The sequence below is a fragment of the Mytilus edulis genome, chromosome 12 (genome assembly GCF_963676685.1).
Source record: "Mytilus edulis chromosome 12, xbMytEdul2.2, whole genome shotgun sequence".
Lineage (NCBI taxonomy): Eukaryota > Metazoa > Mollusca > Bivalvia > Mytilida > Mytilidae > Mytilus > Mytilus edulis.
The window spans coordinates 65,374,804-65,400,051 of record NC_092355.1 but is presented as its reverse complement, the minus strand read 5'-3'; the positions used below and the strand labels follow the sequence as shown (position 1 = coordinate 65,400,051).

Genomic DNA, 25,248 nt, shown 5'->3' with positions numbered 1-25,248 from the left:
TCTATTTATATAATTAATATGGTATTAGCAATATAAACATTACAATATGTGCTGCATGCATGTGATAACATTGAAAACATAATACTGAAACAGTCCAATATTGGTCCATTTTTTAACTTTAATCAAATCATTCCGCCTTGGTCCACTCTTTTTTAATATTGTTTATTATTTTCTGTAACTCTGCTTCAATCAGTTTAACAACTCTAGTAAGAGGGATTGGTTCTACTGTTTTGGTCCACTCTTTTTTTATCTTGCCAATTATTTTCTGTAACTCTACTTTAATCAGCAGCATAACATCTCTATTAAGGATGATCGAATCTATACATAAAGGATCAATGGTCTTCTGTAAATCTGTTGCTGTAGTAGTATATGTATTGTTCGTAAGATACATACATAACTGTTTGTTGTACAAAATATGAAGATGAGCTTATTTCTCTATTGTGTTGAAACATTGATTTGATGTTCAATTTCAACTTCAATAGCCATTCCTGAAATAAAATAAAACCCATCACTGCTCAGATCAAATAGATTATTTTTAAAATTCTACTAACAAAAATCAGTTTTATAGATATAACAATTTCGACAAATATGTAAAGAAACTTTAGTGATTAAAAGACAATGTAACCATAGTTATGGTCATAGTCAACAGGCGGTTTTATTACGTTTTTATATAGAAATAAGAAGATGTGATATGAGTGCCAACTCTCTATCCAAGTCAAAATGTGTAAAAAGTAAATAATAATAAGTCACAGTACGGCCTTCACCACGGAGCCTGAGGTCATATCGAACAGCAAGCTATGTATGGCCCTAAAATAACTGGTGTAAAACAATTCAAACGGGTGGACCAACGGTATAATATATATAAAATATATAATCTTTATGCATGGACATAGAAAATCTATATATAAACTAGTCTGCATACACTCATATTTTAGAACAAACAAGTCCTAAAATCTTAATGAACTTTGTGCATAAAAAGATAGGAATTGAAAAAATGGTCTGAAATCCAACTGTTTAACGCATATTTACCTAATATTTCATTTTTAATAGATTTCACTTCCTCTGCAGAAATAGTTTTAGCCAAAATCTCATTTAAATGGTCTGTATACAGCCTTGTTGGTTTGTTATGTTGATCAAACCGTTTTAAAAGATCGCTTAGTATATTACGTAATTCATTAAAACGTTTATCATCAAGATGAAATATTCTAGAATGTTGTAATTCGTTTCTTGTCAGTCTAATGCGCTCAATATCATCTCCAATAGCTATGTGTGTAGTCTGAATTCTTTGCCATTGACCACCCCATGAATTACTAGGAATGTGTTTATTGAGATTCCTGTGCTCACTGTACAAATATGTTATATCACAATCACACCTTGGACGTAGATGTGGTTTATCTGGTTTCAATAGATCATATAAAACATCAGCAAGAATATTCAGCGCTATCATTCCCATCTTTGAAAAGTTGATTTCCTCTTTTGTGAACTGAAATACAGATTTAGGTAGAGAATTATGATATAAAATATGTAAAATGCCAAAATAAGACATATGTAAGGCTAAATTGATTTGTTTGGTGAATCGATTGTCCATTTAAAAAGGTGGTCAAATAAGTTAAGTAATGCAACCACAGCAACCCAAACAATATAGTAATAAACATGAAACTATTTACAAGCGACGGAGAACACAGCTAGATATGTGATATAACGTACCCCTGTCAAACTGGCTGCTGCTATTGACTCATCAAAACAATATAGTAATAAACATGAAACTAATTATGAGAACAAAGCTAGATGTGTGATGTAACATACCCCTGTCAAACTGGCTGCTGCTATTGACTCATCAAAACAATATTATAGTAATAAACATGAAACTAATTATGAGAACAAAGCTAGATGTGTGATGTAACATACCCCTGTCAAACTGGCTGCTGCTATTGACTCATCAAAACAATATAGTAATAAACATAAAACTAATTATGAGAACAAAGCTAGATGTGTGATGTAACATACCCCTGTCAAACCGGCTGCTGCTATTGACTCATCAAAACAATATAGTAATAAACATAAAACTAATTATGAGAACACAGCTAGATGTGTGATATAACGTACCCCTGTCAAACTGGCTGCTGCTGTTGACTCATCATGGATATTTGAAATGTCTCTATTACTAGCGTTGATACGGAAAAACAGCTGCAATTCAAAAATAAAATAACCTTAAGAGAGCAAGCTTACCTATACCGACACCCTTCCATCTACCATACAAATGGCGAAAGCTTTCAATGTCCTTTGTGTTTTCGTCTTTCAGAAATAATCCTTTTCCGGTATATTTTTTGGCAACAAGATTGTGTCAAAACATCTATTTATTAGTAACTTTAATGATGCATAATGATCATGATAGATAGCTTCTTAGCCAGGTTAATATGCATATTCAGGACAAGACTATGTTAATGTAAAATAAATACTTATCATGTTTTGTGCTAGACCGATACGTACTATGAGCTAGATATGCTAACGTGCTAGTTCGCATGACAACAGTCAACATAAAGACATTTCATCTGTATACCCAGAAACATTAGTTCTTATTTATAAAGCCAAGTGCTTAGCGGAAAAGCAGCTGATACAATTTAAAAGTATTTGATTTGACCAGGCTGGGGAATGAACCCTAGACCTCCTGAACATGAAACTATTGAGGTGGTTTAGTCAAGGTTGCCCTCATGCCTATATATAGATAGTAACCAAGCATATAATAGTACAATAGGAATCTTCCTCTAATCATTTATACAAATTAAATTGTAATCCAGTATTTCTAATTTGATTTAACATCTGGAACCCCCCTTTTTGCAGGAGTTTTGGAGTTCATGGTCGACTTAAATTAATGACAGCATGGATGTGGTGACCTTAAAATGTAAAATAGGGATGAAGTCCCAAATTACAGTAGAAAAATCAATTAAAAACAAATAAATCAATTTCAATCTACTAATATACTTAAAATTGTCAACTTTCTTATTTTGTAACTTTTTTATTTACCCGAATTTGCCCAGAAATCTCTGTCTTTCTTCCAGTCTCGTTTGTCATGAGACTTTAAGACAGAGTAAATATATATTTATTAGTATATCAATATACAGGAATGAGCACAATAACAATTTTAATTAAAAAAATCAACGTTACCTGATGATAGCATTTTTGATTGGTTACATTGAAAACAACATTATGACTACAATGATGTCCCATCTGAAATCCTTAACATCAAAACCAACTGCAGAAACGTTTTGGAATTTCGGTTTCATTTTAAAAATTAAAATATGTTCGAATTAGAAAATAATTGACAAATTAACAGATAATACCTGTCTCATATTATCATCTGAGATCTTCGTCTTATTAAAATCGACAATAATTTCATGACAAAGTATTTGAATCTGGAAACAAACGCAAATACTGACGTAGGAACTGACTGATTGACGGGTTAGGTACTATATAACCATTGATATCACAAAAACTAGAACATGGTTGATACATTATAATCAGTCATTCTCAATAGAACACGATTTATTGTTAGAGGATGCAGAAGAACCCGGAAGATATATGACCTTCAGCATGAAAATTGGCAATCCTAATTAACTTTTATATCAGTGTCGAAGGAATCTGCCACGTTTGAAGTTCGAATTCGCAGCCACAGCTTTACAAGCTTAAGGGTTTTCATAAGCTAAATACAAACAAATAATATAAAATAGGAAAATCATATCAAAATAAAGTACAGGTGTTTCAAAAAATAATGAAGATGTCTTTTTTCCAGACTTACTTCAAACCCCATTTCATAATGTTGAATTGGAAGATGATCATGATGATAGTGATCTTTCTGTCGACAAATGATATGAACTTTTTGAACAAGTTCTTTGTCAATTGCATTCTCCAATTTATTTATATTGTAGTCCTGTAGTGTTGAGTTGTCGTCTGAATGTTATATTTCACATGGCTATAAAAGGGGAGGTTTGGCATGCCACAAAACCAGGTTCAACCCGCCATTGTTTTCTTTAAAAATGTCCTGTACCAAGTCAGGAATATGGCCATTGTTATATTATAGTTCGTTTCTATATGTGTAACATTTTAACGTTGCGTCGTTTGTTTTCTCTTATTTTTGAGTGTAAATTCTATTGCGATAAGACGTGTCACGGTACTTGTCTATCCCAAATTCATGTATTTGGTTTTGATGTTATATTTGTTATTCTCGTGGGATTTTGTCTGTTGCTTGGTCCGTTTCTGTGTGTGTTACATTGTAGTGTTGTGTCGTTGTTCTCTTATATTTAATGCGTTTCCCTCAGTTTTAGTTTGTTACCCCGATTTTTTTTTTTTTTTACCATGAATTTATGAGTTTGAACATCGGTATACTACTGTTGTCTTTATTTATGACAAGCAAACAACATTGAAAATTAAAAGAGTGAACATTTTTAAACAAGCAAAATGGTTCTATTATAAAATTAACATTTGTATTAAAAAAACATTTAAAAAAGATTAAGTAAACTTAAACTATTGGCTCTAAAGAACCTGTGTCGCTCATCTTTGTTTATGTGCAAAATAAAAAAAGGACACAGATGGATTTATGACAAAATTGTGTTTAGCGATAGTGATGTGTTTGTAGATCTTACTTGACTGAACATTCTTGCTGCTTACAATTATCTCTATCTATAATGAACTTGGCCCAGTAGTTACAGTGGGAAATATTATGTAAAAGGGAGTCGGTCGGTAAGGACCGATTTTGGCTTCAATTTTCAAGTTCATCTGACGAAAGATTTTAAACACTTTTTAAACACTTAAGTGTCTATTTCAGTTGATTCAATAAGTTTGAACGAAAGATTTTAACTGATTTACTCATTAAAAACACTCCGATTCTAGCTTAAATATGAAAAATCTATCAAATATGCCGAAAAATGTCACTTTTCAGATAGTTTTTGTCAAAAATGAAAGTGACGGCATCCATGTTCATCCACAACCTTTATATATTTTATGTTATATCATAAAATACAACTTACATTTCAATATTAACAATGAACACGAATGCGGCCACTTTCACTTAAGACGGAAACCGTATAAAATTAAACTAAAATGCTAAAATTGTGAAGATTTCAGTAATTTAGCATGACTTTATGATGCTAGTACCCGATATATGTGCATTGTATTAAATATAAAAAATAGCCCATATTTATGAAGCAGACGTATTTTACTTTCCAATTAATAACCAAAAGTATACATTTAAACAATTTTTGTTTAACTGCTATATCTTGTGGCCAAAAACGGGCCTAACTGAACCTACTCCTTCACATAAATTTACAAAATTTAAGAAAACTGTTAAAAATTGACTACTAAGGGCAATGACTTCTTCTTTGATTATTTGACTTTTTTGTAGGTCTTACTTTGCTGCACATTATTGCTGTTAACAGTTTAATTCAATCTATAATAATATTCAAGGTAATAACCGAAGCCGCAAAATTTTCTTAAAATTACCAATTCAGGGGCAGCAACCCAACACCAGGTTACCTGATAGGCCTGATAATTTCAAAGCATATAGATCTTGACCTAACAAATGATTTTATTTGTCGTCAAATTTACTAAAATTATTTAGTCCCAGAGATATGAGCCAAAATCTGCAATTACCTTATGCACTTTTTTTGCCATGTCGGTCATCTTGGTTTACGGGCGAGGTCACCGAACACATTTGTTTTTAAACCAGATACCATAATTATGGTTATGGACCAGTTTGGTTAAATTTGTCTTAGTAGTTTCAGAGAAGAAAAATTTTGCAAAAAACTACAAAAATTTACAAAAAATAGTTAAAAATTTACTATAAAGGGCAATGGCTCCTTAAGGGGTCAACCCCATCAGATTTGCTCTAAATGCTTTGGTTTCATAAATCTAAGCCAAAATCTACGTTAATCCTTATGTTTTTTTTAGACATGGCGGCCATCGAACACATTTTTAAAACTAGATACCCAAATGATGTTTTTTGCCATGTTTAATTAAAATTGGCACAGTACTGTAGCTTTGTAAAAGTAATCGACGACGGACAACCTTCGGAACAGGACAGGTAGGGTACAAACAACATTAATGATGCTGTTTTATTTTGCCACTTTTAAGCTCACTTGGTCAGGTGAGTATAAAATTGTGGCAAAATAAAATATCATCATCAATTTTGTTTGCACCTGTCCTAAGTCAGGATTCTGATGTTCAGTAGATGCGTTTGTTGATGTGGTTCATAAGTGTTTCTCGTTTTTTGTATAGATTTAACCGTTGGTTTTCCCATTTTAATAGTTATACACTAGTCATTGTTTGGGGCCCTCTTTCGCTAACTGTTCAATGTGAGCCAATTAGTGCTTAAAGAAAATTGCCTAAAAAGAAACATACAATACTAAAACATTTAGATACAATTTTTGATAATCATCAATTAAAGCAATGTTTAAACATACGATTCAAAAATTATCTGAATAAATTTAGATTTAAACTTTTGAAGAAATTGATTATATAATTAGTGGGTCAAAACTTCATTTGATGTAACAAAATAATCTTCTTAAAACTATATTACCAGATCAATGGCCATAGCACTTTGATCAACCCTCACAACTATAATGCAATTAGTCTGATGAGATTAATCCTTTAAAAAAACATGGTTGATGTGCTATCACAAAAGGGCTTTTTAACTATGTTTGATTTTTTTCTCCGTGTTTTACATATTTACAGATCACTAAGGCCGTGATCACCCCAAAAGTTTATATACAGTAAACATGTTAACACTTCGTTTAATTACATGTACACGAGATTTGTTCACAAATGTAAAGTATATGTTATTTATAACATAGAATCGAATTCCACTTTTCTAGCAATTACCATTTGATTTGTAAAGGAGCTGTGAAAAAGGGGGCGGGATGAGCTTTAAATTATAAAAAAAGGCAGGACAGGAGTTTTGAGTAAAAAAAGCTTGGATGATCAACTCTGCCAAAACAATGGCAGGTTGACAATTTAGGTAAAAAATAATCAGGATAAACTAATCAATAAAGGCAGGACCGAATAGAATGAAAAATAGAAAGGCAGGAATGAGAATATAACAAAAAAAAATATACTGCAGGCCAACATTTTTCTTCCTATTCCCCCACCTCCCTTCATAAAATTATAATTATATCTCCCTTATGAATGCAAATTTGGTGTTTTGCAGTACTTCAAAGATAATTAAGATATCTCGATTACGTATTAACGTTGCGTCGTTTGTTGTGTAATTTCTATTGCAATAAGACGTGTCACGGTACTTGTCTATCCCAAATTCATGTATTTGGTTTTGATGTTATATTTGTTTTTCTCGTGGGATTTTGTCTGATGTTTGGTCCGTTTCTGTGTGTGTTACATCTTAGTGTTGTGTCGTTGTTCTCTTATATTTAAGGCGTTTCCCTCGGTTTTTAGTTTGTTACCCCGATTTTGTTTTTTTTTCCATGGATTTATGAGTTTTGAACAGCGGTATACTACTGTTGTCTTTATTTACGCAGTAAAATTTGCATATATACACGTACACTCGCTAAGACACATTATTCCAAAAGATATATGTGTATACAGCGAGTTGATGATTTGGTGAAATATATTTTCGTTTTTGCATGCAGATACTTCTTAACAACTACGACTTTTACTTAAAAAGAACAGTTCGTACATTGCAAATTGATATTTTTTTATTATTTCTAAGTGCATTTTACCGGATCTAAGATACTTGCAAAACCATACAATTTACTGCACACTGTTTAGTAATGCATTTATGAGTGCATTGTTGAATAAGAAAAGACCCATGGCAAATATTTCTGTGGATTCGGAATTAATTATGTGTACAGCAATGATAATTTTTTTATAATAAAGCAATACATCTACCGTAGACAAATACTTCGGTAAAATCTTGATTAATAATCAAATACCAATTTTATTCAAACAACGTTTCTTTTATAGTTATCCCACGAGAACGCGGTATGTCAGTGAAAGATGACCCCGATGGCCGGAGGCCAGAGGGTGATCTAACACTAACACACCAAGTCCGAATGGGATAACTTTTTTACATCCCAGCTTTTTTAGATTAGACGAAAAACCATTTACAATTCATAAAATCTAGTTTAGAACACCACATAACCATTATAATATACTTTATATAATGATATATTACTATATGATGTATACCCTTAATGACCCCCTAACACGATGAGTAGAAATCAAATAATGTCAACTCGCCCCACTGGCCAATCGGCCCACACTATATCGCCACTTTAAAAAAAAATGCCCCACTCTTGTTTACCGACTTGTCCCAATTTGAAAAAGTGTAAAATCAAATTGAACAATCAGTCTGACAACTCACTTATTAACGAAAAGGGTTTAAACCCCACTGAATGCAAGTCTGCCAACTCGCCCCACTTATAAAAATATCTTGCTTCCTTTAAGTATGTTAAATTACTGTTAGTTCGTATCCAGTCGTCCTGGTGTAGTGGAATGTGTCGTGGCTTAATATGCTAAACGTCTTGAGGTCGAATCCCAGCATATACACTGGATTTTTTCTACGTGAATTTTGATAGTCTTTTCCGTATAATTTATTATAAGTTTTATAGTAGATTTGGCATTCCCGCCAAAATGTTACAGAACAAAGGAAAGCATGCATAACAAAGAAACCCTAACTGGGGTGATCTGGTAGGGGTGATCCTGCTCAGATCACCCTTGTTAGAACAAAGGAGCTGGGATGTAATCTTAATAAAGACACAGTAAAACTCATGTTTTTAATACCTTGTACCTCGTACAATTAACTCACACTAGCCCTACATTGACTATCGACTGCATGTAGACATTAAGGCCGTGTTCACATTGACCTGAACTCGGTGTTGTGTTAGTGTAACTCGCACATAAACTAAACACAATTACGTTTCCATTGATAACACTCAATGTTTACATGTAGTTTAAATCATGTTTGTCTACATGCAGTCGATAGTCAATGTAGGCCTTGTGAAGATGAAGTGTACACAAAACTAGGCATTTAGAACATTAATTTTACCATGTATATTAAAAAAAGAAACAATTTTTGAATAAAATTAATATTTTTAACTATTGTTAATAAAGATCTTCACAGAAATATTTGTCTAAACTTGATTATTTGTTATAAAAACACTTTATGTAGCTTTATCAACCCCTTATCAAGACTCAAACATCATCATTGCCGAATACATCATTCATTTGAAAAGGTTTTTCCTAATAGACTGCAGGTACAGAGAAATAGTTGCTACTTGTCTTTTCTCAAACAACGATTCACTCAACAATGCATTACTAATAAAAGTGTGAGGTAAATTGTTTTGTTTGTCTTGTATATCAGATCCATTAAAATATACTTAGAAATACAAAACAAAACATTACATCCTCTCTTTGCCAAATACTCATTGGAGAAAAATACCTTTTTTTCCTGTAAGGACGCAGCTGCAGCCTACGTTTTTCTAATGCGTAATCAAGACATCTTTAGTATCTTTAAACTCTTGCAAATTATCAAATCAGCTTTTATAAAGGAGCAGCCTTAGTCCGACTCAAATTTTTTTTCGCACGAACGTTTTTATTCAGGTTTTTTCGATGCTAGCAATCAAATATTTTTTTAAAATATTTAACACTATAATGTATGCGGAAACTCTGGATTTAGAATAATTGTTTTTTAATCATCTGTATGACCAGACTATTTTTTTTTTTTCAAATTGCTCCCCCTTCTCTTGAAGTCAAATAAATGTCCACTTACTGCTAGAAAAGTTGTCTGAAATATTTGAATTCAGTTCTACGTAATGAACATTTAACTGACATATAGTTTAGAAGTGTGAACAAATCTTATGAACGGACAATTAAAAAAGGTGTGTAGATGTGAACAAATTTAATGTGAAACCAGTGCACATTACATTTAATTAATTGTAGACATGTTTTCTGTACATGGCTTTCGTTGTGAACATGGTCTAAGTTTTATCAATAGGAACGTAATTGTGTATAGTTTATGTGTGAATTACAGTAACACAACACCAAGTATAGGTCAATGTGAACACGGTCTTTACATTGGGAATGTGTAAGTAAGTCAGTGGTTGTATACATTTTATGGTGATATCTATCTGAAATATTTGAAATAAAAATATCAAATAGTATAAACAATTGCTGGTTACCTTAGAGGATGTAGTTGTGGCATGACTGATGCTATCTCTGTTTTGCTTCGATCCTTGTTTAATCTCACAACTAATTGGCAGCTGAAATAATTTAAAAAAAAATTAAATGTATTCATACTTCTATAAAATTTGTGCTACAATTAATTTTTGGTGGGATTCATGTTGCTCAGTCTTTTGTTTCTATGCTGTGTTTTGTGTGCTGCTGTTTGTCTTTTGTGTCTTTTTCTTTTTTTACGGTGCATTGTTAGATTATTTCAGTCTTATGATTTCATGCGTCCCTTTGATATCTTTTGCAACTCTTAAGCATGCAATTTGATAATCAAATAAAAATATTGGACAAATGATGCAGCCTCTGTGTCTATTCAAACTATTAAAACTAAGGATTTTCTTATCCCAAGCATATATTATCTTAGCCATATTTGGCACAACTGTTTGGAATTTTTAAACCTCAATGCTCTTCAACTTTGTACTTGTTTGGCTTGATGAATATTTTGATATGAGGGTCACTGATGAGTCTTATGGAGACGAAACTTGCGTCTGGCGTACTAAATTATAATCCTGGTACCTTTGATAACTATCTATTTTCCAGTTTTTCTAAATTAGATTACGCTCTTTCTTATACATGTTATAGTAACTGAAAAATTCACATGAACCCAAAACACTTCGACTAAAATGTATGTCTCCCCTTTTTATCTAGAAGTCAATCATGTAAAAAAGCAACAAAAATATCTAGTACTCAAAAGGGTTTGAGAATACAGATGGCAACTTAGAGAATTATTTTAGTTCTGGTGAACATATACAACACAAATTAGGTTAAGGACAAAACATTGTAATCAGGTACTGCACTAATTTTCAACTTACGCATGGTCTTCTACTGTTCAGATCTTGCCAATCATCAATGAATATATGGGTGCTTGTACATTTTTCACAGTAATATTCTGGAATCTGCTCCTCACTAAAATCATTTGATCCTGTCACAGACTCTGGTTTTGTGAGGCCGCATTCCCAACTTTTCCAAAATTTCACATTAGACATCTTAAACCTTGTGTTTATTATCTTGACAATTTCCTCTGTCACAAAGTCATCAATGTATTTGTACAAACCTCCTTCACGTTCTTTCCCAAATTGCCAAACCTGAATTTGAATCCAGTTTGGACATTTCATTATATGTAATTTTGCTAATTTTGTTGTTTTCTCTAACTCAAAGACAGCTGAGCCTCTGAAAAGAGCAATTTGTTTTTTCTGTGCCTTTGTGACAACTTCTGCTACTTTATATTTCCTGCAAAGTGATGCAATTAAATGATTCATTAAATGAGGTGGTAGAAACCTAAACATATAACATAACCAGTTAGACTTAGTACATGTGTTTTCTGTCACGTTAAAAATTTCGTATATATCACACTCGGGTTCTGATTTAATCATACAAGGTATGTAATAGAGAGGTTTGTCATCACCAGCGTCTCTTTCAGTTCCTGATATATTTGGACGTATAATGATATCAAATTTCTCCATAACGTTCAGGATGTGATCCTTGTGTTTGGAAAAAATGTTTTTGCTTTTGCTAAATATGTCGTCTAAAACCTTGTTATGTAATTTGCCTCTACTGTACAATTCATCCCATTTTGTTCTATTTCTAATACTAATAGCTGTAAATTTCTTTGCTGTGACTATACATCTAAAAGCATCAGACAACCACTGTGTGTCTAAAATAATATAAGAAGGTAGATCTTTGAAATAAACTAAAGCTCTGATCTCATGGTGAAATTCCAGGAACAATCTGAGTTCCTCATCATTTAGTGGATTAGGTGTATCAGTAGAGATGTGCTGAATTTCATGAAAGGAAATAATTGGTAACTCCTTCTTTTTCTCCTGAAGTCGTTTTTCCAGTTGAATAAATTTTAAAGGATATTCTTTGTTCCATGTTTTCATTTTTCTGGCTAAGTTAAGGATGTCTTCTCGGATTTGCTGGAATACATTGGGATCATCTTCTGTGTTGGAAATGAAGTATTCTTGCCTTATATGTCTTTGTTCATCTTCTGTCATATTCTCCGTATGCTTGAAAATGCTTTCGCGGCATGCATCGTCAATCTACAATAAAATATGCTTGTTTGTTTGTTTGGTCTTTACAATTAAAATATATTTGAAAATATGAAATAAATACTGAAGCTATATAAACCTATATGATAATCATATAACTGTATCATATTAAATAAATCAATTTAAGAACACAACCTTTGCAAAATTTGTAAAATGTGATAACGAATTTGCTTTTCCTGAACACTTCAAATCTTAAAACAGATAGAGTTAATGCATTTGATATTGTCAAACCATTGATCTGATTACACTACACTATTAGTAAAACATGACAGGCCTGTCTCAAAATTAAAACAAAACAAGTAGAAGTGTGCTTGTAACATTTGTAGAATTTCAATACCTCTTCTATATCAGAGGTCACAGCATCTCTCCATGTGCCAACAATAAGAACTGGTGGATCAAGATCGTCTGATGTCTTGCTGTCAGCAGAATTACTCGTGTCCTCTTCCAGTCTACTGTAGCAATGGATCGAGTCAATCCATAACTGGAATAAATCTACAAAAAAAAGAATAACGATTCAAATCACCATATATTTAAGTCTCCTGAAGGTTTGCAAGTTAATTGTAGTTAAATTATCTGTAGAAGTATCAATACAAAGAAATAACGAAAAACATAAAATTTTCACCAGCATTGCAGTGTTATTAGAACATGTAATACATGTACTTTTTCTATTTTAAGGGAGAAAGATTCATCTTATACATTTTATTATATGTATATTGCATCACTTAAGCAATTTTAAGAATATATTAAATTACATGTGATATTTTAGGTTTGAAAATAGACCACTCTTGTTAATGCTCTACACATTCTCTGTAACAAAAACGAAAACAAGGTCGAAGATATGGTATGATGAATATTGAGACAAAAACTAACTGAAGATCAATAGAACGGTAAATCAATATATATAGATGCAGCTATAGGTAAACCTGTTAAAATTCTTTCAAATACACAGTAAAAGAGAAAAATATTTGTTTTGAGTTTAATTGACGAAATTTTTAAAATCTATAATGAGATCTGAAAATCAATTATCTATTAAATTGATCAAATTATACTAAACTGACAGTAAAAAACATGATATAACAGTTATCCGGAAGTGACATTTCAGTTGTTCACTTTTTGATAAAACTTACCATACTTATTACTGTTTTATTAAAATCATAGTCAAAGAATTATTTTTAGAAAAACAAGAGTTCGTGTCATTTAAGAGGTAAAATGTCTAAAGTAAGTACATTGTTCCTTTATTATGTTCATGGAAGAACAAGTTTTGAATACAGTCCCAATTTGTCTGAAGATATCTTAATTCTTTTAGTAATTGTCTAATGCAAAACAAATTTGACTAAATCTTTCTGAATCCCGATATGAAAATAACAAAACCAATTTCGTGCGTCGTAAATGTTCTACTGGATTCACATGCTAAATATCCTATATCAGGATTGCTTACATGTATATCCAAAAATTGTAGGTTATAAATCATGATTACGTGACATCGCTTTTGTAACTCTGAATTGCTGCTGCATTTTTCTGAGTCAATAGAACATTTTGATGCAGACAAATTCAGATCTTCCAAAAATATCTAAATTTGTATGAATGTGTCAGAACTATGTTTAAAAAAACAATACATAGAATAATGTTATGCTCGGAATATTTTGTTATCACTAGAAAGAGATAGAATATAATTATCTATAAGGATAAATATACTACATCTGTTGTTTGTTTTGAATAAAAATCCAATCATTTCTTTAGTAATACTAATATAAATTATGAACCGCCATTGGCCGTTTTGTACCTTTGTTCATCATGATTGAGCATTTTTCATAAAATTTATTGATTATTAGAAAACATAGATACTTTAATGTTGTTACCAATACTGTCCTTTTCAACTAAAATAATGCAGTACAATTTGTAATTTGTTATTTCAAAGGTCTAATGAAAAGGTTTGTTTGTAAACTTTTAATAATGTAAGAATAAAAATTACTTTAACTTTCTTAAATTATTTTAATAGAAATCATAAATCGACCTTTAAATCTAGTCCTTTTTGTACATAAGGAGTGTTTGTTTTTCATAAAATTTTCTGAATTCCAGGACAAAGATACTTAAATTTTGTTTGCATTGCTAAAAAATGCACACAGTTCTTTTTGTATACCAGAAATATTGATTCATCATTGGATCTTATTTATTTTTGTTCATCAGGGTTGTTTATATTGTGTTTGCTTGTTTTTTAATACATTTTTTTCTTGTTTTTATCAAAATAATGCACCTGTGTTGTCAATGTTAAAGAGGGATGAAAGATACCAAAGGGACAGTCAAACTCATAAATCGAAAATAAACTGACAACGCCATGGCTAAAAATGAAAACGACAAACAGACAAACAATAGTACACATAAGACAACATAGAAAACTAAAGAATAAACAACACGAACCCCACCAAAAATTAGAGGTGATCTCAGGTGCTCTGGAAAGGGAAGCAGATCCTTTCCACATGTGGCACCGTCAAATTATGTGAGGCCAACCTTAAAAATATGTTTGTTTGCAGTTTTCCGACTGTACCTTCAGACTGAAGGGTCGGTAGGTAGGAAAAATATTTTATTTTATCAGCCAAAATACAGTTTAAACAAGCAGTTACATTAAACCAAGTTTCTTGTGAAGAAGAAAAAAAACATTTTAAAACAACAAACACTGGACATGCTGAAAACCAACATCAAATGAACAGGTATTTTCAGATAAAAAACTTTTTAACCAAAACTGAAACTTATGTCATTATCCAATTTATGACATAAAATATGGTATAATTATTAAATACTGGAACACTTATAAACAAGGAATGTCATTATGACTAGAACTGTTTTAAAGAAATATATTCAGACATGTATGCTTCTTGACTAGAATGTTTTCATGAGTATTTTCATCGGAAAAATGTAGATATTAAAGATTTATAAGACAATGTATTAAAGAGTGTATTTTTAATAAAAAAAAAATAACCATTGAATCTTCCTCAATTGAAAAAAAGGCAACTTGAAAAAAAAATATCAAGACATTCGACTGTTTTCATATTTCTAACAATATTTAATTATGTGATAAGGTTATATTTTTGCCAGGCTTTAATGAAAACCAAAGAAATCTAAAGTTTGGGGTGAAATCCATAGCACCCCATTAAAAGTAAATGGTCTGTACTGAAATGTTTTTAATGCATAAAAAAAATTGGCAGCATAGCTCCTAAGGACATGTTTTAATTGAATTCACACAGGCCACACAGTTTGGGTATATTTAATATTGTAAGAAAGAGAGTAATTGCAATGAGTGGGGCAGCCCCCCTTATCCTAAAGGAGCATACTCATTGCAATCGAAGATAGATTTAATATAGAGAGAGTATATTTATTTTTCAAGCTAACCATTCATTTTCTCTACATCTTTGTGTAGTTAGGGTTGCTTCTTATTGATTTGGCATGATCTATATCAATTAACATTTCAAATGAGCCCATTTCTCCGTACAGGCGTGTTTACAGATATCCATGAAGATTTAAGTCACGGAAGAGTGTTTTCATCTTTGTCGTCTTCACAACGATTTGTAGAAAATATGCCATACTTCAAGCTGCTGTCGAATTATTTAACCACTGAAATTGGTTCCATAAAGTCAGGCTCCACAGATTCTGTACCCGATTTGTTTGAGACAGAATGGTTATCGTGTCAGTTATATGAATATCCGCTGCATCATCGTCAATGATATCATCACACATCATTACATGTGCCTGAATCTGTATAAACAGTATACTAATAAACTTTTTTGTTTGTTATTTGTCTTAAAATTGACACGAGACGACAGCGTAAAGTACTCCTCCGTTACTTCATGGATACCTGTAAACAATTTCCATGTGCTTTATCATTAAATGGTCACATGAACGCTTGATGGGAAGCTAAGAAAAACCGAACTTGAAATGCGTAATTGACCCAGACTTAAAATCATTTCCGGAAAGAACCCAAAGTTCCGGATCGCGTCAATAGAAGTATTAAAAAAAATTTCTTCAAATTTAAAGCAATAAAATTTTCACAGTCGGGAGGATTTTCAAGGGTCGGTCGGTAAACTGCAAACAAACAATATTTTAATTTAAGCCTGATAACAAATCCGGTACACAGTCTAATTCAGTAGGTCACATTCATTAAAGGGAAGGGGATTGTAGGTATTTTGAATGTCTCGTTTTTTTTTCTCTTTCTAAATATGAGGAAAATAAAAATAAAGATATTACCAATGTTAATTCAACTGATTGGGTGGAGCTTACGTTTTAATTTTCATAAGGACAGTCTATTTGAAGATATTGGTGATAAAGACGAATGCCGCTATAATTATTTTGATTTCTAATCACCTTTCATTAGACTGTCCCTCTGGTATTTTTCGTCCCTCTTTTATCTTATTCTATAAAATGTTACCTTGTGCATTTTTGTCGTCAACTTCATTGAGTTTTGTTACAACAAGATAAATTGCACCTGAGGACAAAAACGTTTGATGTGTGTGGTAAAACTCTTCATCTCCGGCAAAATCCCATAACATTAATGTGGCATACTCCTCTTTGTCATGTAAATCAACATTAGATTTAAGCATGGCTTCAATATCCATTTTTGCCTGTTCTAACGCTTGAATTCGTTGCTGCAAGGTTACTGAAGGTTCAATTTGAGATTCAGTAGTTACTTGCTGTTTTCCTTTTTTAGGCTGCTGGGTTACTGTCTCTGATTCTTTTGATTCCTCAATACGCTTGTACAGAATGGTTATGAGGGTATTTTCCTTGACAGCTTTGTGTGTTCCTTCAGCTATTGATGCTCCAATTGTTACTTTGTATTGTTTCAAGAGTCTTGCATGAATTTCAGTTTCTTCATTGGTTCCTATCATTAGAAAATTATAATAATATTAAGAAATACTAAGTAAGATCCCATATTAAAATAAGCAATGAACAGTTACAAAATAAATGTTGTCCATCAATTTTTGTTTTCAACCCATAGCTAGTTCTTCGAAAAATACACATGAACATTTATCACAATTGAAAAGGGGGTTTCTTAATTTGGTTGTTATATTGATATATCAGATTTGATGAAAACCACAAAACTTGATGCATACTCTACACTTACCTTATTATTAATATGTTGCTAAATAAAGTTCAGCTATCCATCAAAATAAATCCCCCAAAAAGCAAGTATTAAGAATCATCATGAGATGGTGTAGTTTACAAATAATTTTGAAGGCAAACAGTGAGTTGTAATTGTTTACACCCTAATCTTTTGGTCTTTGTTGGAAAGCTGTCTCATGAACAATCATGACACATTTTATATCCATGTCTTCACATGTTCAACAGCATTAGCTACCAAATCCACATAAACATGATAAACTATTCATTTGAAACTTTCAGAATTGATTTAGACCATATTTAAAAGTATATCAGTAGTACAAAACTTCCACAGAAAACAATAGAAAAGGCGAACAATTTTCATGAAGTATCAACATTTTTACCATTTGAAAACTCCTAATTATCCGTCAACATAAGCTGTAAAGAAGGCTATTGACATATCAAAGATGAAAAAAAAATGATCGACAGTTGTTACCGGTTAAAGGGAATAAAGAAACTGAACATGATGAGCAATTGCACAATTAAAATTTTGATTGGGGTCAAACCATGTGTCGCATGCATATTGATGCAAATGTGGTTGTACCAATTATGTAACAATGAATTTTTTGGGTTATTTTGTTCATCTTTTCTGAAACTGTTTAAAAAGCCTATAAAATTTATGGTACCATTTTTATTGTACCAGATACGCACTTGTGCCAAAAATATTTCTTCAGATAGTTTCTGACTGGATGAACTATTTATGAAAATTCTTGACCTGGATTAATTGAAATGTAGCCTTGAATTGGATTTTGTAAAACCTAGAGATTGATAGATAAAACCCTAATAAACCAAATAACATTGCCGAATAATAAGTTATGAAAACTAAAAATCGAAAATATTATAAATACTTTCTTAAGAAAAGAGAAACATTTGTGTTTAAGCTTCTACTTCATACCATCTAATTTATTCCATATGCCATCATCAGACATTGCTTTGCATTTTATTGTGTGGATTTCTATTCCGTTTGTACTAGTAACATCTGTATTCTCTTCAGAGAACAATCTTTTTATCAATGATGTCTTTCCTGCACCTTTTTTTCCAACTACTACTAAACGTATGTCTCTCTTTTTCTCAGACCCTGACTCGAGTAATTTGAGGTACAAATCAATAGATCTTTTGTCAGCCATTAATTTTATTTCAGTTGGAACTACATCACCTATAAACATATGGTATAGAGGTTTTTCATAAAGAAGAACATTACAACTTCACTCTATTTTCAAAACTAAGTTTACACATTTCTCTAATTCTTACACGATTTATCCTTTGCCTGACTTATTGAATATTTTTATTTAAACCACCTAAAAAGGACAACTGCTTCTTGTCAATCTATACATTTGGGTACCGACGTGCGGCTGGGGTTTGATTAACACACCCACTTCATTTGTAGATTTATGATAAAATCCCTACCCATTCATGCATTTCATAAGAAAATTACAACCCATTTATAAACATTTTTAAGCTATCATGCTTGCATGAGTCATCTTATCTTAAACCCATGGGATCCATGATTCATACTAAGAGATAAACAGATCAGAACACTGTTTTACAGACATCAGAACAGAATATTAACTTGTATGACCCATTTACATATAATAAATGTGGGCACCTTGATGTATTACCTCCGTAAAATAACACACCATTGATATTTGACATTCCAAAAACAGTGACCCATAACGGCATTATGTCGGTGTAAACCTTTATATAGAAAAAGATCCCACGTGTCCTTGTAATCTTTCTGCATGTGCCTGTCACCAAGTCAGGAGCATATAGTTCAGTGGTTTTCCTTTATTGCTGTATAACATATTTGGTTTTTTTTTTGGTTGATTTTTCTGTACATTAATCAGGCCATTAGTTTTCTCCTTTGAATTATTTAACATTTGTCATTTCAGGACCTTGTACAGTAAACTTTGTGGTATAGTTTTGCTTATTGTTGAAGGCTGTAAGGTGACCTGTAGTTGTTTTAACTTCTACGTCATTTGTTTTCTGGTAATCATACCACATCTATATATTAACTATATCAACAGCAACAGTATGAATGGCAACACTTAAATGACTCTCGTTGCCAATTATACCACATCTTCTTATTGTTGTACTAATCACATTTTTTAACAAATTTTGACACCACCAATACCAGGCCCAAGTATCAACGCCTTGACTTTGCCAAGGCAAAGCAAAAAGTAAATATGATCTTTTCTCACTTCAGAATAGATTGTTTTCATATTTAAAGATATAATAAATATTGATCTGATAACAATTAACATTTTTACAAAACCAAATACTTGAGTCCTCAAAAGAGAGAAAGTGGGCAAAAAAAACAAACAAGAAAGCACACAATGTTGTGCTATGCACAGTCGGAAAGCTGACCCCGGTTTGACCCCATTACTAAGACAATAATGGAAGTCATGTCATTGCCATATTTGGGCATTTATTTTCATTTACTGCTAATCTGAAACACGTTGGTTTATTAAAAAGGTCATATCAAATGAAACCAAAGTATGCTGTTCGCTATAAATGACAACTGCATATTTTTATAAGTTCTAACATAACATATGTTTTGATAAAATTTAATAATTAGAATACGACGCCTTCAAACGCGAGCTTGTCATGACCTGTCGAGCTAACTTATGAGCTATGCTGAATTTAAATTATGTGGTGAGACTTTTTCTGAGCTGGCCAGTGTCAAAGTGCCACTTAATACACTGTAATACGCATGTGCCACTTCAATCAGTCAAACTTTCTGACGAAGCGGTTGCAATAGTAATTTACGAGTTACGTCCTTTTATTGACACTTCAAACAAATTAGAATAATTATTATCTTAGCACAATATGCTGTTATTTACAAGTATTATTCGGAGTTTAGTATGACGATCATTGTTACTGAACCAGTATAGATATTTGTTTAGGGCCTAGCTGAAGGACGCCTCTGGGTACAGGAGTTTCTGGCTGCATTGAAGACCTAATGGTGACCTTCTGCTGTTGTCGGTTCTATGGTCGGGTTGTTGTCTCTTTGACACATTCCCCATTTTCATTCTCAACTTTATAATTCAAATTATTGATTGAAACACGCTAAATGTTGTGTACATTTATTCACATGCATGTTGACATCCATTTTTTGAGACAAAAAAAACTACAGTGTCAAAAAATGTCTTTCTTTTGGAATTTAGTTCCAATGGGGTTTCATAAGGGGTGACAGATCTTTAAATTTTAAATAGTGTTTTTTTACTTTGAGATATGTATTATTTTTAGTATTTTTGTTAAATTTATTTAATGCAAGTTTATTTTTGAAAACAGAAGAAGAAACTAACAGACAATTTGCATAATTTAGAACGTACTTGTTTTAGGACACTGAGCCAATTTGAATTATATTTTCTAACAAGACACATACTTAAGACATCAATTTATGACTCCAACAGGAAGTAAGAAACAGAAAACAGAAAATTTATAAATTGCCACCAATTTCATTTTCCCGCAGTATAAGGCATCTTCAGAATGGTGGGTGTCTTCCTACATGCTTTCCGACTGAGCATACCTCCACTCTTAACTCAAAGTATTGGAAAACAAGAAGTAGGTGTCTGACGATCAGAAAAGTGCAAACACATTAGAACTCAGAAATAACAAGCAGCTGGCCAAATATAAAGTCAGTCTGTTTTGCAGTATTTGAGAAAAATGTGTGACACAAATATTTGAGTTCATTAAGTTCATTCTAAATATTGAAAAATCAAGTATCTGCAAGTAGGTAGTAAATATCTGCCATGTAAGGCCTTACAATCATTCCATTAAAATTTATAGTTAACCTTTTACTAAAAGTATCTGTGAAATAGACCTAACCAAGAAAACTAAACTTGAACCAATGAACAATGAAAATTGAGGTCAATATAAAATAAAGGAGATGTGGTAGGATTGCCAATGAGACAACTATCCACCAGTTCAAATAAGTGGAGAAAAGAAACGATTGGTCACTGCAAGGCATTCCACAATGATAAAAGCACACACCATATATAATTGGGCACAAAACACCCTGACATGAAAAGTTTACATGAACTCTGCCAGACAGACTTGCTCACAATACCTTATTTTAAATACATTGTATCAAATAATGAAATATAGATGACTTAATGCTTATAGTACCCGGAAACAGACCTTAGAATGAAAAAAACATCGATAAAAGAACCATAAATATGAGGTCAAGGTCAGATAAATCATGCCAGACAGACTTGTACCTCTAACAATCATCCAATATAAAAAATATAGTTGACTTTTTGTTTACAGGATCAAATAAACAGACAAAACACAACTTAACATTGACCAATGAACCATGAAAATGAGGTCAAGGTCAGTTGAAAACTGCCTGACAAACATGTTTACCTTACAACTATTCTATAAATCATATATAGTTGACCTATTGCGTACATGATTCGAGAAACAGACTTAACACAACAACTCAAGATTGACCAATAAACAATGATAATGAGGTCAAGGTCAGATGAAAACTGCCAGACAGACATGTTTACCTTACAATCATTTTATACATCAAATGCAGTTGACCTACTGTTAATAGCATCTAAGATACCGACTTGACATCGAACACTTAACCTTGATCACTGAGCCATGCCATGATTGGAGTGTGATCCTTCTATCTCACATTCTTAGACTTTAGTCGCATGTGAGACAAAATTATTGATTTCTAACAGCGTTTATGTCAGCGTGTCATCTATACAATTGCTACCTTTTGCTTGGTGAAATAATTCTAGCAAAGTAGAACATTGCTTGTACTATAGCATTCTAAAGAAGACCATATATTTGGTGGTACTTACTATGTCGTGTATGTGACGTCATATATTTGGTGGTACTTACTATGTCGTGTATGTGACGTCATATATTTGGTTGTACTTACTATGTCGTGTATATCATATATTTGGTGGCACTTACTATCTCGTGTATATCATATATTTAGTGGTACTTACTATGTCGTGTAAACCATATATTTGGTGGTACTTACTATGTCGTGTATATCATATATTTGGTGGTACTTACTATGTCGTGTATATCATATATTTGGTGGTACTTACTATGTCGTGTATACTATATATTTGGTGGTACTTAGTATGTCGTGTATTTCATATATTTGGTGGTACTTACTATGTCGTGTATACTATATATTTGGTGGTACTTAGTATGTCATGTATATCATATATTTGGTGGTACTTACTATGTCGTGTATTTCATATATTTGGTGGTACTTACTATGTCGTGTATATCATATATTTGGTGGTACTTACTATGTCGTGTATATCATATATTTGGTGGTACTTACTATGTCGTGTATATCATATATTTGGTGGTACTTACTATGTCGTGTATACTATATATTTGGTGGTACTTAGTATGTCGTGTATTTCATATATTTGGTGGTACTTACTATGTCGTGAATACTATATATTTGGTGGTACTTAGTATGTCATGTATATCATATATTTGGTGGTACTTACTATGTCGTGTATTTCATATATTTGGTGGTACTTTCTATGTCGTGTATATCATATATTTGGTGATACTTACTATGACATATATTTGAAAGGTGCTAAAGGTATACATGTAGCTCCATAGTTTGTTATATTTATTAATCTTATTTCCAATGTTTTGATTGGTCTAACTGTATGATATTTTGGAACATCAGAGATTTCCTACCATCAAGCCGGTTTGTGTGAAAATGTAGGTTTTAGCAACAACAACAAAAAAACATATACAACGTTTTGGAAGCCCAGCGACTATGTGTATAATAATGATATAAAGTTTAAAAAAAAATACCTTCTATCCCTAGTATAGCAGTAACACCTGAAGATTTCTCTGACATGACATTCTGAAAAATGAGGAATATATACACTGTAAATATATCTTGACTCATGTCACTTGTAGAACAATTTCTAAAATATTAAATTTCTAAAATATCAACCCCCAAAAATAATATATAATAACAATGTTTCACATTATATTAAATATATTGAACAAATTTTAAAATTTTTAGGAAAATGTGTGGCCTAAGAGCAATAGAGAGATATAGCTTAAAGTGTACAGGTTGTTTTTGAATTTAGAACATCCCCTTCAAGACATAAACTTACTTCATGTTATTTGCAAATGCACCTTTGAATGGAAAATTGTTCCAACTGTATAATATTCTAATATTGTGTGACCTCACACTTGTTATCGTTTGTCTTAATTATCTCTACGTCCACTTTTGGATAACCTTTTTTTGAAGTATGTAATGTGGGGGTATATCAAGTATAGATCTGTCCCACCGTATAATGGAATTGTCCTTTTAAGTAGCATTTGGGGTATAAATAAACTATATAGGCTCGAAGGAGCCTGTTTATAGCTTACCCAACATTTTTGCCCACAAAAAAATTATGCAATGCAACAAGAATGTTTCTGTTAAATGGAAACTGTGTGCCAAAACCTGTCTTGCTGATCATTTTGGCTTGACCAAGTTTTATAGTTTTAAAGATGAAAAGCAGAAATGAAAAATAAAGAAGAGACTCAAACAAGAACGTATCACTCATGAGCTTCGGTAATTTTGCCAAAACTAAATTGGATTTATTGCTTCTTGGTGTTTAACCCTGAGACTGCTGCATTAATTTTATTGTGTCATTGTGCAATGCTGAATAAAATATTAATAATTTGTGGAATTGACTCATTTACTTTAAATTGCTATATCTTTGTAAATATTGACTATACAGCAGTAAAAGTTACTTGTATGTGAACAAATATTGTTGGATTCTGGATTTTTCATTTTTTGTGTTTGTTTGTGTCTGCAGTCATTATTTACCTGTACAGGTGCAAATAAAGATATACAAAGGTAAAGTTTTATGACATGTATGATTTAATATATTTCAACAATTCAATAAACATAAAACTTTGTAAAACAAGAACATTTGTAATTATTAGATATTTGTAAAAAAAAATATTTGGCAAAAAACTTGTAAAAGTCACAGGTAATACTGCAGGTATTTTACACAGGTGAGTCAAAAAAACTCATTAAGGACAAAAAACACGTTAAATTGTAATAAACAGTATGAACATAACACAATGAATGTTACTAAATTAATGTTCAAAATTGCTGATCAAGCAACTATTACAACTGTTTACAGGGATGATTCCACTATATAGTTTAGGGCCGCTGAGTGGCCCTTACATTGGCCAGCGGCCCCAAAAAAATGTACATGAAAATGAATTCCCAATTCAGGAAAATAAAATAAAAATCGATATTTCCGGAAAAGTTTCTGTGACACCGATTAAGGCAACTATAATTTTTCATAGTTTGTTGTCAAAAAGTTTTAAAATCCGGATAAGAATGCTGTTTACAATCGCATCTTAGTAACAACGATTTAAATATGTCAACATGTGGGAAACAATTTTAGCAGCCGAATACAATTGATTAATATGTTATGGCAGTATTGGATCTTGTAAAAGCAGATCTCCCAGCAGGTTGATAAAAATGGGTGTCAAAGCAGACCTCGGCAGAGAGCAAATTCAAATTTTGATATAACATTGATGGATAAGGTTTAATGGACGCCGATCTCGTAAAAGCAGATCGCCCAGCAGAGCCCGTTATATAATATGATGAAAACTTGTTTTGTAAAAGAAATTATTTCCTCAAAAGACAAAAGTTTGAGCGTTTTTTGAAAATAATGCTGATGATAGACCATTCATGAAATACGGTGTCATCATTATTGAACTATTTCAAAAGTTTTGAAGATGATCCAAATAATTTTAAAGAACACTGGTTCAATGCTTTAAATATCTTATCAATCAAGTATATGAA

At 31.9% G+C, this 25,248-nt stretch overlaps 1 protein-coding gene across 1 annotated transcript in view; it reads right to left on the bottom strand.

Annotated features, from left to right (window-relative positions):
• Nucleotides 1–323: 323 nt before the first annotated feature.
• Nucleotides 324–25,248, bottom strand: part of LOC139497781 (uncharacterized) — a 42,935-nt gene continuing 18,010 nt past the window's right edge. The window contains exons 3-11 of the mRNA XM_071286016.1: nt 23,238–23,289; nt 18,325–18,585; nt 16,702–17,151; nt 12,619–12,773; nt 11,046–12,272; nt 10,185–10,265; nt 2,107–2,187; nt 1,030–1,483; nt 324–488 (exon numbers count right to left, since the gene is read on the bottom strand). Coding sequence (XP_071142117.1) covers nt 436–488; nt 1,030–1,483; nt 2,107–2,187; nt 10,185–10,265; nt 11,046–12,272; nt 12,619–12,773; nt 16,702–17,151; nt 18,325–18,585; nt 23,238–23,289 — 2,814 coding nt within the window. The 3' untranslated portion in view covers nt 324–435. The remainder of the gene's footprint in view (nt 489–1,029; nt 1,484–2,106; nt 2,188–10,184; nt 10,266–11,045; nt 12,273–12,618; nt 12,774–16,701; nt 17,152–18,324; nt 18,586–23,237; nt 23,290–25,248) is intronic.